General features: G+C 40.7%; 1 protein-coding gene across 4 annotated transcripts in view; it reads right to left on the bottom strand.

Moving 5' to 3' along the window:
• Nucleotides 1–17,660, bottom strand: part of SCML2 (Scm polycomb group protein like 2) — a 75,616-nt gene extending 57,956 nt beyond the window's left edge. For 3 of the 4 annotated variants that reach the window (XM_057383340.1, XM_057383339.1, XM_057383338.1), the window contains exons 1-2: nucleotides 17,559–17,660; nucleotides 4,288–4,395 (exon numbers count right to left, since the gene is read on the bottom strand). In XM_057383340.1, the coding sequence (XP_057239323.1) occupies nucleotides 4,288–4,309 (22 nt within the window). In that variant the 5' untranslated portion in view covers nucleotides 4,310–4,395; nucleotides 17,559–17,660. Of the gene's footprint in view, nucleotides 1–4,287; nucleotides 4,396–14,814; nucleotides 14,872–17,558 lie in introns of those variants that run through there. The other variant, XM_057383341.1, reaches the window with a different exon arrangement.
• Between the last annotated feature and the right edge of the window lie 139 nt (nucleotides 17,661–17,799).

Consider the following 17,799-nt stretch of genomic DNA (forward strand, 5'->3'; position numbering starts at 1 on the left):
CAGGGAACGTCCCAGCTGAGTCAGGGCATTAAAACCTATTACTGTACCTGGCACCAAGACACCTTCCAAGAATATCCCAGAGATCATAGTCCTAGAAAATTAACTACTTTATACCAATAAAATACCAGCTCAAAATACACTGGGGAAGTACCACTTTTTTCTTCTAACAGAGATATGGGCAAAACTGCAAGTCCTTTGAAAAGGAAACAAAATGCTATGTTTACTCCTTGACTTAATCTTCTTCATTGACTTACATGGTCTTTCTTTTGGAAAAAAAAGTTTGCTTTGGAACATTTTCTATGATATACATTCCTGAATGCCTGTGAAAGTCAACTTCAGATGGAACTGCTGAAATTATTTGGTACAGTCCCCACAGAGCTCTAACCCCAGTACTTCCTCAGCATTAGGGCTTTAACCCACACAAGTGGACACCCTACAACTACCTGTGGGAATCTCAGAAGGGAAAGTGTTAAAACTAGCTCAGTAACACTGACAAGAAGCAGGGCTAACATTCACCCTCTCTATCCTACAGGTCAAAACATATTTCATACAGTCTCTTTGGGATTGAGCTCAATCCAGCTAATTTTCTACTACGTGGTAGCAATCAACAGCAGAACCTTTTGCCATGTTCTGTAAGCTCAGTCAGGTTTCCCCAAAAACAGCCAGGATACTATCATAGACACCAGGCTGTCAGCTTTCAGAACAAATAACTTCCCAATCTGACTACTTCCAAAAAGGAAATCAGTCAGTCTCTTATGTGGAGCTCCACTGAAAGAGAACCAATAAATGCTTCCTGTAAACACCCAAAGCTTGAAAGGACAGAGTCATGAAAGCATATCTACCCAACAGGGCCCGACTAGAAACAAGATGACAGCCTTTCATGATGAGAGACTCAGGAACAGGTGAAAGAATGTAAAAAACTGCAGCCTGGACACCACATGTGTTCTTGCTGACAATCACTACACAAATTATTTATTCCCCACACCAGTTAGGTTTAGTGCCTATTTCAAAAATATCACAGCAAATATGAAAGTTGAAACAAAACACTCTCGGCAACACATTTTTTGTGTTGAAGCCACTAGAAAGCCACAAGAAAAGAAGAGATCATTATATTAATGAGAAATGGATTATATATTTTAAACAACTATTTCATTTGAGGTGGAGGCATTTCCAYTCACATTAAACACAAAGCACTGTCACTATCACTTGTTTTTGATGGCCGGAAATCTGCTCTTTAAAACGCATAAATAAATCTCACCGAGCACATGCAGAAGCATCCAAAARTAAGTCTGAATAAAAGATTGCTTTCAAAGGATCCCTCTGCTTTGATGCACTCTAACCTTCTTCAGGGGGAAGCTGGGAATACCATGACTAAGCTGGAGTGTTTTGTCTAAGCAGAGGAAAGCTACTAGCAGGAAGAATTACCAACCTGTYTCCACATGAGACACCCTGTAGCTACCACCAGCCCAGAAAAAYTTCCCCCAGTCTGTATTTCACAGTCACTATTTCATAGTCTGTACTTCCCAGCCTTGCTCAGGTGTGCTTTTTCCAGTGTTGACAGTTATGGTGGACAAAAAGTTATGGTTGACTTTCAAAAACAACTATAAAGAAAGATTTTATTAAAATTAGATATAATAAATATTAATATCTTTTATAAATGCATGGGGTTTCYTTAATGCACATCAATCTACATTTGAAATTTTGACATTCTCGATTCTAGCAAATTTAGTTTTCAAAGATCACAGAAAAAAACATTAAGACAGAAGGCTATTATTCAAATCACTGGACTGAAGAAGATAACTCTCTCTGCACATGATCCTCAGCTYGGTCAAGCTTTGAGGTCAAAGCTCAAAAAATGAGGTAATGAAAGACGTAAGTWGTACCTGTAAATAACTGTACAGGTACAAAGAGAATTTTCTTTTCATCCCCTTCCACATTCAGCTCCCAGCCACACTCAATGGCTAATTTCTTGAAACCGGAAAAATTTACTTGAAAATTGGAACTCTATTCATACACTGGAGACAGAAGACACTTCTAAGGTCTAGATTCCTGAAGCTCACAGTAACCAAAAAAAATAGGGCAGCTTAATTCATCATCTATCTTCCTCTGTCCATTTTTAAAGAGACAAGCTTCAGTTTATTTATCCATGTAAAACACAGTGTGTTTTACATCGTCTGCCAAAACAAGAGTTACAATTCTGAAAATCAGCTAATTAATCAAATAGACCTAAACACTACTCAGTTCTCTTAAAAGAAAAAAAAAAAAACAACAGAAAAACAGGATACCAATTTCAAAAAAAGTTTTAAAAATAAAGTAATACATACAAGCACATAGCATTTATGTATTTTTTTATGTATCTACACATATTTAGCCTACATTGCATACAGGCTAAAKACCTCATGAAAGATTTCTTTCTTCTAGTTGGCAAGATTAGAGTACAGCATACACTAAAATTTTAAAAGTAACAAATTCTATTGTTCACCAACTATTTCTCTTCTAGAGTGCCCTTTGTAAGCTAAAGCTTTTGATACAAACCAAGATTTAAGTAAGATTATTTAAGCTTTCTGCTTACTGATTCAAAACTCCATGTGTTTACATTACTCCCACCCTATCTGTAACCACAGAATTCTGCTGATAAGATTACCCAACAGAAGACAGCAAGAGAACCACATCTATCATGTGAGAAATTAGAGACAAAGAAAAAAAAAAAAAGCTATCCTGACTGACTTGTGAATACCAAGTGAAAAAAAAAAATCAGAGAAGACAGCAGTAAAGTTCTGGCAAAGAATCTCAGTGACCAATGTGTATTTTCTCTTATAAGCTCTTATAAGCTCCCCTACTGAACTCCAGCTTCCTGCCTGAGCTGCTTTAAAACTCTACAACACTTCTTTCTAGGAGAGTGAACCTTTCAGCAAATTAGATTGCTTTGTTTAAGTGATGGCAAGCACCATGTCTTTTAACATAATAGTTATTATCCCAGAATGGTGTGCTACATGGGAAGGCATAGATGTGCTGTCTTGTATAACCTGTGATCTGCTTCTAGTCCAGTGTGGGGAAAATGAAGTTCACAGTCATGCTTTTCTGCAGCCATCCCTCAGCCACCTGGAAGYCTTCAACTCTTCTGGGTGCTCMAAWCACGGCAGGATACKRCTTYTCTCAAACAAASCCCTTGTCATTTCCTGATGTATGARRAATATCTTTGGGTGACTAMATCTTTTGCTCTTTCTGTGCCACACAGTTCCTCACCCTCACATGAAGTTTGTCAGACAAGCCCARGATTTTCCATTGCTCAGGAAGGGGYTCTCTTCTCACTCTCTCCTACACGGGGTTGTGTGCACATTTCAGATATCCTTCAGCAAGTCTCAGTGCACACAGTTGAGGATATATAGACAGACTGAATAGGAAATTTCTCCTTTCCCTGCTTTTTGTGCTTCCCTAGTGGGATTCTTATCTGCTTAGAAAGGGGAGTCTGAGTACATTTASACAACAGCTGGGCAGAAAACCTACAAGAGAAGGGGACAAACTTCCTCCATAAACTCTTGGTGCAACAATTAAAGAGATGACTCCTGCCATTACAGAAAATCTATTCTAGCAAAAGACAATTATTTACCAAGGGAACACACAAGCACATAAAGCACTTGGGCTGAAGGTGGAAAGCTCAAGGAAGTACAAAAGCGCTAGCAGCCTTTTATGGGGGAGGACTACCAATCTGGAAGCTTTCAAAACAGCAGCAACATGGTTTAAAACAGTAGATCTTCTGCTCTTCATATTTTTTTTATTTCATCAGCCCAAATACTCTTGTTTCTTCCTAAGTCTCACTTTCTATTTTAGCTCTTAGATCACAATTAATATCTGCAGACATTACACAGCTGAAATCATACCTTTGTCATAAACTGAGCACTTGTAGATGGATTTCTTTTAAAATATTTATTTTATCTTCAAAGGACAGTTGCTAATGCCATTCAYTGTGATAAAATTTGATTCTTTGTACTACTTAGTTATCCTGCTAAATTATATGCAGCTATAGAATAAAGCCCTATGTTTTATCTAGACACATTCCTCAATTTCAGAGTACAGGAACTATTTCAAAGCTGTCACAGGACAGAATTATTTTCGTTGAACTTGTAGAACTTAAGGCAGCCAAATTCAGCATATGTATTTTAAAACACTGTGAAGTTTGAACTTACCTGTACAGAAATTGCCATGTTGTATCCCACCAGCTCCTAAAAGAGAATTTAGCAGGTTCCCCATTTTCTTTTCTCTCAGATTAAAGTTACCAGGCCTTACCTTTAGCTGCTGTTCTCCCCATGGTAACACTTCTGTGATCTCCCCTCTCACAATAAAAAGGCTGAAGTTGAAAGACCAGTTAATTCTTCCTTTCAGCACAACAGTTTCCTGTGGAGCAGTAATACAACAAGTTAGGGGGGAGGTTGTTGTTGGTGTTTGGGTTTTCTTTTTTTGGAAAAGATTTTTTTTTGTATTGGTGTATAATTATCTTGCTGATTTTAAATTGTAAATGTTTAACAAACTATCTGTAGGAGAGCAGTGTGCAAACAAGTATTATGTAAAAATAACAAGGGTACCAAATGCAAACTTTCATGTCATCATTTTAGACAGTTCATTGTGTAATGATTTGCACCTTCTGTGGATTTCTAATACAAAGAAATATATAAAATGTGCTTTATTCCTGTTTCCCCCCAAGAAACACTACTGGAAAATTGAAGACTCTTTATGCATAACCTACTCATCCTGCCTCACTTGCACAGAGTCAAACAATCACCAACTTAAATACCTTTGAGTAAAACACATTATTCTGCACAACTACAGTTACTAATGTAAAAAATCTGCACCAAGGCCCAAACGCTCACTGATAGCCCTGCCTATGATTTGTAACAGACTCGTAACAGTGCACAGAGAACTGCTGGGGAAATGCAAACTGCAGATAAAAGCACTGAGCCACATTCTTGCAGGGTTTRGAAACTGGAAGGGACAGACTGGTTAAACTAGTATAAACCAGCAAAAACTCTTTTTTGTGTTACTGTGAATGTCTACTCCAGCATCTAGTATTTTAAATCGTTACTGTGTTCAAGTCAAACTAATTTCAAACATTCAGCCTTGAAGCAACAAAGCCAGGAAGTTTATTATCATTCTCCATTTACTTTTCAAGTAATAATGGGTAAATACATTCAAATTTCGGAATCATGTTCTTGGATAACTTCCTTTCAAGGAACTTCCACGAGGTTTAAATCATCTAAAGTTTGAGGAGTTTTTAAAATTTAAATATGTGCATACTTTTYCCACTATTAATTTTGTGAAAGGTAACGTTTTCAGAATTTCTTTCCACTGTGACATAAAAGAAGCAGTAGTTGAAAAGCAGGTTATCTACTTGGAATTTCTTGACTCTTCTACTCACTTGCTAAAATAAAATAAAATACACATATATATCACATACAAAAAGAAAAGCATCATACAGCTATTTTCTAGAAACTGTCACACTTTACTGGAACTTCAAGAAACTTGCACACTACAGTGATGGACTGCATGATGAAAACCTTATACTGTGCAAGGTCCATGGCTAAAGCTAATTATATGGGGTTTTTTTAATGCCAGTGACTGATGAATTAATTTCATGTGTGTGTTGTCTGTGAACAAGCCAGACAGTTATTACAAAAACTCAAGACCCAGACTTGAAAGGAGTTATAAATAAAACTGAATACTACCATAAAATAAGCAGGTTTTGCTACACAATAGCATTCGTAGCATAAGTGATCATCAGGATTAAGAACAGAAATCCTTTTAAGCCATCAAATAAATTTGAAATACTTGATACTTTCATAGACTCCCCCAAAATTCAAAGCTTTTCCATTGCAAGTAATAAATCATGGAAGGTGATACAGAGTCAAAGTAACTGTTTTTACAGATTACTTTAAAACAGCGAATGGTTTTTATCTTTTTGTTCCAAGTACCAGATTGCACTTGGTGCAGTAATAAAGATTCCAACCCTGCAGTGATAGTCATCAAGTTTAGCACAACCGGAGCGTCTGTGAGAACATAAAAAGGATTCCAGCTTTTCATTAGCTTGTGTTGTACCAGATAGCTGTTTTACAGCATGCCCACCAGCCTGTTAAAAATATAAGACAACTGAAAGTTCTGAAAGAGCTGTTTGAAATGAGGCAAGCCTAACTGCAGGAACACAATATATTCCTGTTTCCAAGAGGTACTACTTAAAACTCAGTTACACCTAAGTACTCAATTTAGAGCTGCTATTGAATTAGCTCACAGACTGTGCTGTTTGTCACAGAAAACATCCAAGAACGGTATTTCTGAGCCTCTATCTAACAACCACTACATGTTCCTGAACCACAGCAAAATTCAAACCAGTCACCTCCAAAGGAGGGCAGTCAACCTGAAACAAAGTGTAACTTCTTCTGCAAGGGCAGACCTAGGAATTACTTTCAATGAAGCTGCAAACTGTAAGCAAGGGAGTTGTGCCCTTTGCTAACCAAGACAGAGTCCCTTCTGTCCCATGCACCATCACCAGCCTGGCTCAACCCAAGCACAACCACCACAGAAGAGAAGCAAACCACCAGTGAATACAGCAAAAACACCTCCAGAGGACAGGCTGGCAAAATCATGCAGCAAGAACAGAACACAAGGCATTCTTGTAGAGCTGCCTTGGCAAACAAGTGAGAAAGCTGGGGTAAAGAAATTAATCGAACAGTTTCTAAAAATCAACGAAAAAATGAAACAAAACAAGGTCAGGAGAACATAAGCAAACAAAGCAATGACAAGGCTGAAGTGCAATGGCCTTAAGAGTGCACAGAACAGCAGACTGAAAACCAAAGTTACTGAGCTGAGCACAGAGGTTGTCCTTCACAGACAGAAAACAACCAAGCTATTCAAGAGACTGTCAGTAGAGAATCCAGTGAGAAACCATTCAATGTAAATTTAGRAAAAAGCAAAAGGGGAAAACAAAAAATCCACAAACCTAGGATATAATTATCAAAATGTCTTCAATCCAAAGAGCATTCAAAGGATATCAACAGTCACGAAGTGTATTATTTACATCACTTAGATCTCAATTCATTCTGTAAACTGTTTTAGTCTTTCTCTGATTAACAYCCCTTACATCAGTTACTTTTTAAAATATCAGATAGAAACCACTTATGTGCCTTTAATTCCTTACTGAAGTTTTTATTGTTAATCTCCAGATCACTTCTACTAGCCACCKCCCATTGTGCAAGTCCTTTGTCAGAAAACATTATACTAATAGACAAGCCTAAGCCCTCACCCTCTCTACATTGCAAGTACATAATATAAGGTGTCAGAAAACAGGATGGAAACGTTTTTCCTGCCTAACTTTGCTCTCTTTATTTTGAAAGATTTACTCAAAGGACACGTATTGCCGCATTTCAAAGAAGTATTCTACAGAACATGTCAAAATGGCTCTCTGTTTTGCCTGCCATGCATCTCCATTATCCTTCTCACTGTTAGCAAGACATTCAAAAAAGCCAAATGTCCCGAAAAAAAAAAAATTCATGCATATCTAGGGCTTCCCTAGTTTATCTTGACAGCATGCCTGCTCATAAAAACACACCAGAATTACAGAGATAAACATAACATTGAAAAGGAGCCTAAGGGAAGAGGAGATTGTGGGTTCAGTCTGCACAAAAAAGATTACAATTTTTCTGTCAATGACTCTGCATCTAAGGCAGGACAAGAGACAGCAATTTTAAAGCCTGTTAGCTTTTCTGACCCTACCACYGGTACAAATGCAGTAACTCAGACCTCACCATTGGCATCCTCACGGCTGGGTCAGTCGTCACCGGGCAATCTCTACTCTGCATAAGGACTGAGGCTTTTCTTTTACACAGAGACACTGCACTGAGAAGGAATCTAACAGAACATCCACTTTAGAGCATCAATTTTAGTTTGAAATAAAGGCAGACATTTCTCAGGCTTAATATGAACACAGAGTTATATTTGCCCCCTTTTTCCCCCTCTACAAATGCTTCCAGATTCAAATTCCATATGCAAGGGGGAAAACCAATTACACATAGTTTGAACAGCAAAACCAGTTATAAAGAGAAAACAGGTACAGTGTAAGSTAAGCAATACCTTCCCCTGCCAATTTTGTCATTTGTACAAGTTTTACACTGCTTTCACCAGCAGCATTGCTGTGCTGTTACGTTTAGAAACGCTGGCCACGCTCCCATCACTGCTCTGTTCCTCACTGTTTGCTGCCTCCAGGGCTGCAGAGCCCTTCCAGAAAGGACCTGAGCAGCCTCCTCCATCAGCACACAATCCAGCAGCCATGGTTCCAACTGCACATTCCACTCATGGGGAACACCAACCTACAGGCACCAGTGGCTTCCCAAACAAGTGAGACTCAGCTGCGTCACTTCAAAGCCATCCTTCATGAACCTGGAATAGCTTTTCCTTAACCTAATCATCTACTCATCTGTCGTCTCTTAAATAAAAACCCCTATTTCATACCGTTTTCAAAAGTCTTTGAGGGGCTGAAAAGATATAAACAAAGAGAGTAAAACTTAAAATGAGTCTTTAAATAAAATACAACACTTCCAAATTTGCAATACTTTAAAACACTTTCCAGCAAACTACTCGGCATGTAGACTTACCCAGTCTACTTGAAGACACAACAGCATACTTCCTTATTTCTGTAACAAAGATAACCAGTCTACCTCCTAGTGCATACTGTCACATCATTATGGGAAACTACGATCTCAAAGACAAAAGGAAGAAAAATTACATGAATGTATCAGAACTTCAGGAAATCCAGCAAAAGCTCTGTATTTGTAAACTCTGTATTATTTAGCATTACACGTATTTGACTTCAAACCAAAGCATTAAAAAGTATTCTTTCATTTATGCACACAAATATATAATCCGTCAGTGTTCTGACAAGAAATTTGATCTGATTTGGAATCCCTTTTAGATCACACTCTTTGTATTAAAAAAACAAAAAAAGTTAAATTCTTTAAAGGAAAGGAAATTAAACTTCCACATTTTCACACAGCTGATTTTCTAATAAACTGATATATCTGAACACCCCCTTTAGTCACTAGAAGCAAAGCTAGGACAGACAGACTTTTGTCAAATTTCCAGGCTTTCAAACCAGCAAATATTACCTAGCCACATATATCTTTATAACAACTAAGCCTGAGTATTTCTTAAGTTGTTAAAGAAAGCAAGTGGATACTTAGTGCTTTACAAATATATTTCTGTACTGTCATTTGCTTTAACATCAAGAAGAAATTTTCTGCACTTGCAAAAATGCAGAAAGTCACCAGCAGTGTTGCTCASTATTTATKAAGTGATTAGCATAAACAAACTTTYAAGCTGTCAGCAGTAAAATATTGCCTGTAAATGCTCTGCTCTCTCTCCAGGTAATTTTACGACCTGCTTTAGAATATGAGCAACTGAAATTACAGTAAGTCATACATCTCAAGAATACAAAAATCTCTCTAAACTCTCAAACCCTATTAAGTGTGTTATTCACTACCAAGTAAAGCACTGCATATTTTTAAAAGAAATACTAACAAGGTTTAGACCAAAGATCTGTCCCAAAAAATCCTGAAACAAGAARTAATACTTACAAATGAGAACACCAGAGAAGTAAGGTCTCCAAAGTAAACAGCATAGCTTGTATTAACACACAACAGAAACAATTTMTGTCATGTAGATTTAACATTTACTAAATGGACAGTATTTTTTTAATTGCAGTTTAGAGCTGCTCTATGGCTACCAGCAAAAAATGAAAAAGCTTTTCTCCTCCTTCCCTCCCTCCCTCCCCATCCTGCTTTAAAAGTCAGAAGATACAGGGCTGTAAAAACCTGAAAAAGGAAATGGTATGTGTGAAGTCAGCAGTTCAGCAAAGCGGCTGACTGGCCATTAACAGCTTTAAATATTCTTAAAATGCCAGTCTTCCCACATGAAAGGGTATTTTAATGTTATGTTCAAATAAATAAAAAAATACAGCTTACATTTCTATCTTAAGCATARCTACCAGTTTCAGTAGTTAACTAGCATATATTTACAGTAGCACAAGATTTTGTGCCATTTGTTTAAATATTTTGGTGAATTCTGCACACTGGAACCTCTGTGCTGCTTTCCACTTCCCCCTTCAAGCCTAGAGTACTCTTCCTGAAAACATTCATCATCATTATTCAACCTGGCTTTGTCCAAATACSTAATTCAATTTTTTTCATAAAGCAAACCAATTAAATTATGCAAAAAAGAAGAAGAAATTACATGATTAGCACTAAGAGCTACATACCTGCACGAAATTCTCTCTACGCTCAGATGCATCTCCCCTGTCTTTAGCTCAGTCTCCCTTGGCAAAGTAGAGAGGTCTCAAACTATTTGTTCTGCAAGGTGCTAAGAATATTTTTAGCACAGTGTAAATGCAGCAGGTAAGAGAAAAAAGAAATTGCTGTTGCAAACATAGCAAGAGATGCCCAGATGCTAAAGAACCCTATACAGCTTTTCTGCACTTGTCTTTAGCAGACAAGAAGCAACACAAGCAACACCAMCAGCAGCATCAGAGAGTATGTGTATGTATAAGGGAACAATAGGAAAAAAGACAAACAGAGGCCCAATGGAAAAAGRGGATTTTTCACCCTTTTAGGCAACTTGGGCTTCCTCCCCTCTACACTCCCTTCAAACTGGAAAAGGACTTTGAAAGCTTGGTTTAAATATGATCYCACAGATCTTTATCCACATAGCACACAGTCAGCAAATTCATCCCTGTGGTCCAGAKTTTTTATTCACAACAAAGTATCCAGAGAAGCACACTTTTAGTCTGATGAAAAAATCTACAGAAGTCAAATGGCATGCACAAATAATTTTTTTCAATGAAGGCATGGAGATCAGCCTTGGACCATTTGTGCACAGGATCTGACTGCTGCCAGCACCCCAGATGAATTTGTCTTGTTTCAAAACAACATATCTGTCTCCTTTCACTTGTATGCAATGCCAGCAGCAACACACTTGTGCTACCATCCTCTTCCGCAGCACAAAATACCTGTTTCTCCCACTTGAGAATCCAAACAACAAAATGCCAGCTGGGACTCCCTGCTACTGAATATTAACAAAGATACAATTTGCCTCACCACGTTTTTCTACTGCCACAACATTCCTGGCTTATATAATAGAATAACTACACTGAGCCAGTACACTGGTGTCCAGTCAGGGAACAAAACCAGACCAACCATAACTAAATAACCCTCAAGCAATTTCCTGATAGCTCCCCTGTCGGGACAATGTTTCTGCAGGAAGAAAACCCCTGTTTCTGCAGGAAGAGAACTGCTGGCAGTTTCCAGCACAGGCACTAGGCTCACCTGTTGGTAGCTGTGCTCTTTCCCCAACTCATAAAGTCCTCTTACACAAGGGATCTTGGTGCACATGCCACCAAAAATATTAGTCCCTCTATTTGGACAAACATTATAATTGAAGCACAGAATATCGTGAGTTGAAAGAGACCAGCAAGGATCATCACGGTCCAATTCCTGTCCCTGCAGGACAACTCCAGGAATGTGCCGTTCCAAAGGACCATTCAGGGCTGCTAGACATTTCTGCAGCTAACAAAGCACTAACAGGTCATAAAAGACATGACAACTCCTAAAYGCTCAAAGGACTAGACAGCTGCAAATACTCTGCTGTACTATTCACATCACTCTTCAAAAACACAAGACGAAAGCCTCAAAGCATCAGGRACATTTGCAGCAAATCTGTCTCTCTTCCCACTTCCTATGACAACTTYCCAACTGTATCAAAGAAACCCAGCCCACAGGCGAACCAAGCAGTAACAGACAACTTTCTGCACCCTTTCCTCAGCATGGCTGCATGTCTGTCACTGATTCCATGTGSCTCCAGCCCAGGACAGAGGCAGAGAGCATCTTCCTCTCTACCATTTCCAGAGATCACCTTTCTGAAGGCACTCCCCCCTCTCTTCTCTACCCAGTGCTTACACCATTGAGCACTTGGCAATATTCAGACTAGGTAGTATTTTCCTACAATGAGCTTAAAAATAATTACAGGCCATATTCAAAGTTTTTCATCTAACTATAACACTGCTTACTTTGGGATTAAAACCAGTTCATTCCATCTGCCCTTCCCAGAGAACCACTGTCTGCCTCTTTAGAGCCCTCCAGTGCAGGGTACACGTACAAGAGATTTGGTGTACAAGCACCATCAAATATGCAGCAGCCTTTTTAATCTCTGAGCCTCTGACAGGCAACAGAGACAAGAAAGAGTTCCACCAAATTCAGCAGCTCTGATGCCTTTTCACATTCCTCCATGCACAAGACTCAGTTTTACACACTGTCCTTTTTAAGTGGGCTTTTAAAAGTGCCCCAAGAACTGCACTCCTTTTTCTGAACCTGCCTGCATTAATCTCTGATAGATCCCACACAGTACATAAATAACAGTACATGCTTTATTTTAAGTATGCACCTCATTAAAATGGTGTTACTCTCTTACAGGTTTTATAAACTTTAGCTGCTCCCTGAACTAATGTATGCTGCAGAGGATGAAAGGCTCAACCTCATCTTTGCCCTACACTAAAAGGAGTCTTGTATTACCTGGAGAAGACAACTGACTTAGATTTCCATCAAAGAAGTTCATCCCTTTTATGAAAATTGATGGAAATGAAAATGACGGAATTCCCTTGGTATCTTAAATAGAATTTGACCTGATTTGTCAAGCTGAAGGCCTAGAATCAAATGATTTAAACAGCACATCTACTTTTTGTCTTACTTGGTTTTAGATGACAACATACAAATAGGAAGAACACAAAACACTTTAAAAACAAAAAATCAGTCCAAACCACTGTTCATGTTTAAACYGGATACAGCATTATTCTTACAGAGCCAAAAAAATAAAAGGTACTTTAGGATTAGTTTGGACATAAGATATCTAGACAGTATCTTACCTATAAAGCAGAAGGGCTATCATCGTGCTAAAACACATGAGAAAGCACTAAAATTCTGTTAAAGATGTAATATTTCAGAGAGTTTGGTATTAGGTTCTGCAGATAATTCAGAAAAGCAGGAAGACAGCACATAAGAACCACAATAAGCACACCATCGGTATTGCACCAATTTGGATCCAAACTGATCAACTACTACCCAYAAAGCAGGTGCCTTAGTTAAAGCCCAGAACTATGAACCGGTCTGGAAACAACACTGCTGAAACAGAGACATGGGACTTAAGATCACAAAGAAGAAATCTATACTTTGGATGCAAGAGAAGAAAATAATTAATTTTTGGTCCTATTCCAAGGACATAGAAACGAAAGCTATCACTTTTTCTGACAGGGATCCTGGGAAGAGAGTTGCTACGGGCATGCACACAGTATATCCCTGCACACACACAGTGCTTGGGGTGTAACATAYTATAGCCCCCTCTAGTACAAATGGTTTAGTTGTGTGCACCTGTGCTCCATATCCAYTGCACACAGAACAAAGTGTCAGATCAAGCCCAAATATAAAGGAAAGTMATAAGTTGGCTGACAGAGACAGCTGCTGCTTTCTGAATGGTTATGAGGCAGCTCCTGATTTCCCTTCAGATCCACATGCTTGCTGACCAAGCAGAAGGACTAACAAGGACAAGATAAAAGTACCTCTGATGGCCATCACCACCACCATTTAAGCAGCAGATACTCTCTGTGTATAGATCTGCCACAGATAAAAGGGGAGCCTGCTCACTTTTGGCTCAAGTAACTGAAGCCAGCTTTCCCATCCCCAAGGAYAGCAATCTACTTGATGAGATGGCAGGTACAGAACAGAAGTTTCAGGCAATGTGGTGAGTTTACAGAAACACACCTGGACTGAGCAGGTGACTCAGCAAACCATCTCCTGCTGTTCCCATAAYGGAGCCAGCATTGCTGCTGCGTGGCCAGAACTGCGGCAGGAGCTGGGTGCACACCCTCAGCCCTCACTGCCACACACATCAAACCAGTGCAGGAAGGTACAAAAATTGCATTCACACAGAAACATACTCTTAAAAAACCCTACAGCTCACTTAAGGACTTAACTGCCTCACTTTTTAGAGACTTTACCTCAAACAAATTAATTGCCTCTCCACTTGGACATCRTAAGTAAAGCTGCTCACAAACACCGTTGTCAGACATTTTTATAAGACAAAAATAAACTTACCTGCATAAAACGAATATTAAAGCTTCCTAACATTGAGTTATAGAACACTTGGACCTTAAAAGAAGTCTCCAAAGAAGCTGTACGAGTTGCTCTAGAAAAAGCACCCTCATATACCAAAACCACAAATCACAGTAAAAAGTAATTATTCATCAAATTGTATTRCAGTGCTAACAGATATTCTGGAAATTTAAATTTAACATTTTCATTGCTTCTAACTGCCTGCTGCTCTATTATGCCTTGGCAATTTTATATGGGCTTTTCTGGCTCTTCTCACATGCCAAAAAAAAATCTCATTCTGGACAATTTATGTTGCATGTCTTACACCTTAAAAAACACGAAGGGTATAGTCCTTTACATTTAAGATTTTAATCTCTGGAAGAAACAATAGGCACTAAGGCTGGGTGCCTAAGGCTATTTCTTTCAAATGGGAATGAACAGAATTTTAAATGCCCTGCAGATGTGGCGGTCACAAAGTTAGTTAACAACCTCCCTTGTGTAGACTCCTTGAAACAGTGTCCTGATACCTACCTGTAATTTGYTGTGCATTTACACTTAGAAAATATCACAGTAGACTGTCAAACAGTTTTTCTAAAGATTATCTTAAAACATGAAAAGAATAACTATCTATTKCACTCACCCTTGTTTGAGGCAGATGTAGCCAGACAAATAAGAAAGCCAGCTGCMGTGTCCTGAACAGTTAATGGCAAATGTCGTTTCCTGTTAGTGACACTATTATCAGTGGATAATTGCTGAGGACTTCATCTGTCCCCATAGGTTGATTTAGTAGAGGGAGTAAACAGGACTGGCTCACACCTCACAATCCCACTGGGATATCAAGAAAACAACAAAAGACACCCATGTACAACAGGCAGAAGCAGCTATGTYTGCTTCAAGTTTTTTCACAATCTCAAGTAAGGCTGCATTCCATACACACAAATTTCCGACAGGTAACAGAATTAATATTTTCTCAGTACTACAAATTTCACATTAGCAAAATGCCTCTTTTGAACTCGAGTAGCTACTCCAGAAAACAATGCCTCTGCCTTACAAGAGCACACTATCTGGACACAGCAAAGGCAGCCACAGCAAAGGGGGAAAAAGGCATCTGTACATTCCATGTAGGAACAAAGTCTAAGGAAAAATATTTTAAAGTATACTGTTGTTGTTGTTTTCCTAACCTTCCTACATSAAGATCAATACTTACATACTTACTAGAACAATCTAGTTATGTTATTTTCTCATATCTACATGGCTTCTAATTGTCATGAAAGTAGTTTATACTTGCAGCTATAGCACATTATGAAAAGCCGACTTTTTTTTTTTTCTGAATCTGAACATTACTACAAAAATACAAAATACCAAGCAAACTGAAAGATATCACACAAATATTGCTACCTATTAACACCAAATAGAATACTAGATCAYCAATTCCATCAACTGAGTTTCAAACAAAATTAGTAAACTCTACTTTCCTATTCAAGACCAGACTGTGTTAAAGTTGAAAGCCATACAAGCACTTCCCGGTCGCAGCCTCAGTTTCACCATACACTGTTTCCTGCAGCTTCTCGCTTGCATTACTGTGCAACTTCCCATATATAAAAGTACTAACAGACGTGTCTCCAATGCATTTTTTTTTTCCTTACATCTATTCAAGTAATTCATCCTTACATKTTATGATACTCCAAAGGAGAAAATCTGCCCCCTCTGCCCCCAAACACGCAGCCTGGTTGTACAAGGAATTTCGCTGGACACACCATCAGTGCAACAGCTCACATGGGCTGTGGGCTACTGCGGGCTGAGCATGGAGAGCTGCTACAGCACAATGCATTCACTCCCCTCTCTATTCCATAAAGTTAACACGACTGTGTAAAACCCCAGTGTAACACAGCAAATGCCTCCCTGCACTACTGCTCCAAACTGCACCACTGCTGCAATTGTTACCGACCCTCAGCGACTGCATCACCAACTGCTCTGCTCTGCCGCTTCCCAACAGTAAGGTGCAGTAGGAACGCTTTAAAAATCCAAAGGTCTAAGACTGTTATTCTGAATTATAAAATATTCATAAGCAGTCAAACCTGAAGAGCTACAAGTCAGACAGCATGCTCTGAAAACGACAGAGATTTAATTACTTTGTCTATGTTAGTCAGGATATGCGTAAGTAACAAGCAAAGTTTACATTATCAGAAGTCACTAAAGTATCAATATTTCCCATTTTCATTAAATCTCTAGGTCATTGAATTATTTTTCACTATTTCTTATAGCCCAACTAATCAGTGAGAAAAGGCAAGTAACTGTAGGAAAGGACTTCAGCTTTAMATTGTATTAACACTTAAAGTGTGCCTTCACTCCTAAAGAATAATTGAGCATAAAATTTAACTTGAATATTGATTACATACTACAGCACTGCGTTTTGTAGGTTATCCTAGCAGTTAAAGACAACAACGACGCACAACACTAACAACAAAACTTTCCATAGTTGAACTACTTTCTTTGGACCATCCAAAATTATGACTCCCTGCGCAAGAAACGCCATTTATAAAGCAGGCACTCAATAAATGCCACATACGCGGTTTAACTGCAAAGAAAACGGGAAGAGTGCCGCAGTGCATCGCACCCCGACAAGTGCCCCCCAGCAGGCCACATCTGCTACCGGGCTGTGTTCAAGCGGYACTCCCAGCCCGCTTACCCAGCACAAGTGAGCATTCCGAATTAAATTACATTTAACGCGCCCCGGCTCCTCTGGCACACACCCGTTCCCCAGCACCGTGCCAGCCTCGCTGGTCCCCGGGCAGGGCGGTCGGGGCGGCCCCGTTCGGGAGAGCGCGGAGCCGCGGCCGCGGGGGAGGCGTGTCCTGCCCGCGCTGCTGTCCTGTCAAACGCCGCAGCTCCGCCGGGGAGCGGGACCCGGCCCGAGGCACACGCAGTTCATACACCCTCCCGTGCCGCCCCTGCTCACCGGAGCTCGGCTCGCCGGGAGTCACTGCCAGCCCCGTACAGAGACACGCACTGTGATAGCACGGGAGACAGAGCCGCCCCGCTCCTCTCACCCTCGCAGCCCCGCTCCTGCCCTGCCGCCGGCCGCTCGCTCCCTGCGGGCGGGCTCCGCCGCGCCGCGAGTTCAGCCCGCACAGGAGGGCAGCGGCAGCGCCAAGAGACCGAGACGCGGCGCTGGAGCACGGGGCAGCCCCGGCCAGACCCGGAGCCGCCCCAGCGCAACGCTGCTGCCGAGGAAGGGAACCCGGGACCCGGGCGAGGCCACGGCGGGCGGAGGTTGCGGTGCGAGCCCTGGGGGTCGCGCCCCCGCCTCGCCTCCCTCTCTCTGCTCGTCCCTGTCCCTGCCCGCCACCGCGGGGAGCGAGAAGCGCTGCCGCCGCCACTCACCGGGCGGGTGGGACGCGAGTCGGCGGTGTCCTGTCAAGCCGCTCTGCATTCCCCCGCCTCACGCCGCCGCCGCCATGTTCCGCGGCTGCTGCGCATGCCCGGAGCGGCACCGGGGGCGCGGGGCCTCCCCCTCCCAACCCCCGCCGTCCCCCTTCCGCCCGCCGCGCCGGGGGCGGCTCCGGCTCCGCTCGGGGCTTCCCTCACGGCCGGCGGCATCGCACCACCGGCATCCCCGGCACCA

Source organism: Malurus melanocephalus, unplaced genomic scaffold (genome assembly GCF_030028575.1).
Source record: "Malurus melanocephalus ecotype Western Australia unplaced genomic scaffold, MMel_1.1 scaffold_625, whole genome shotgun sequence".
In the NCBI taxonomy this organism is placed as follows: Eukaryota; Metazoa; Chordata; class Aves; order Passeriformes; family Maluridae; genus Malurus; species Malurus melanocephalus.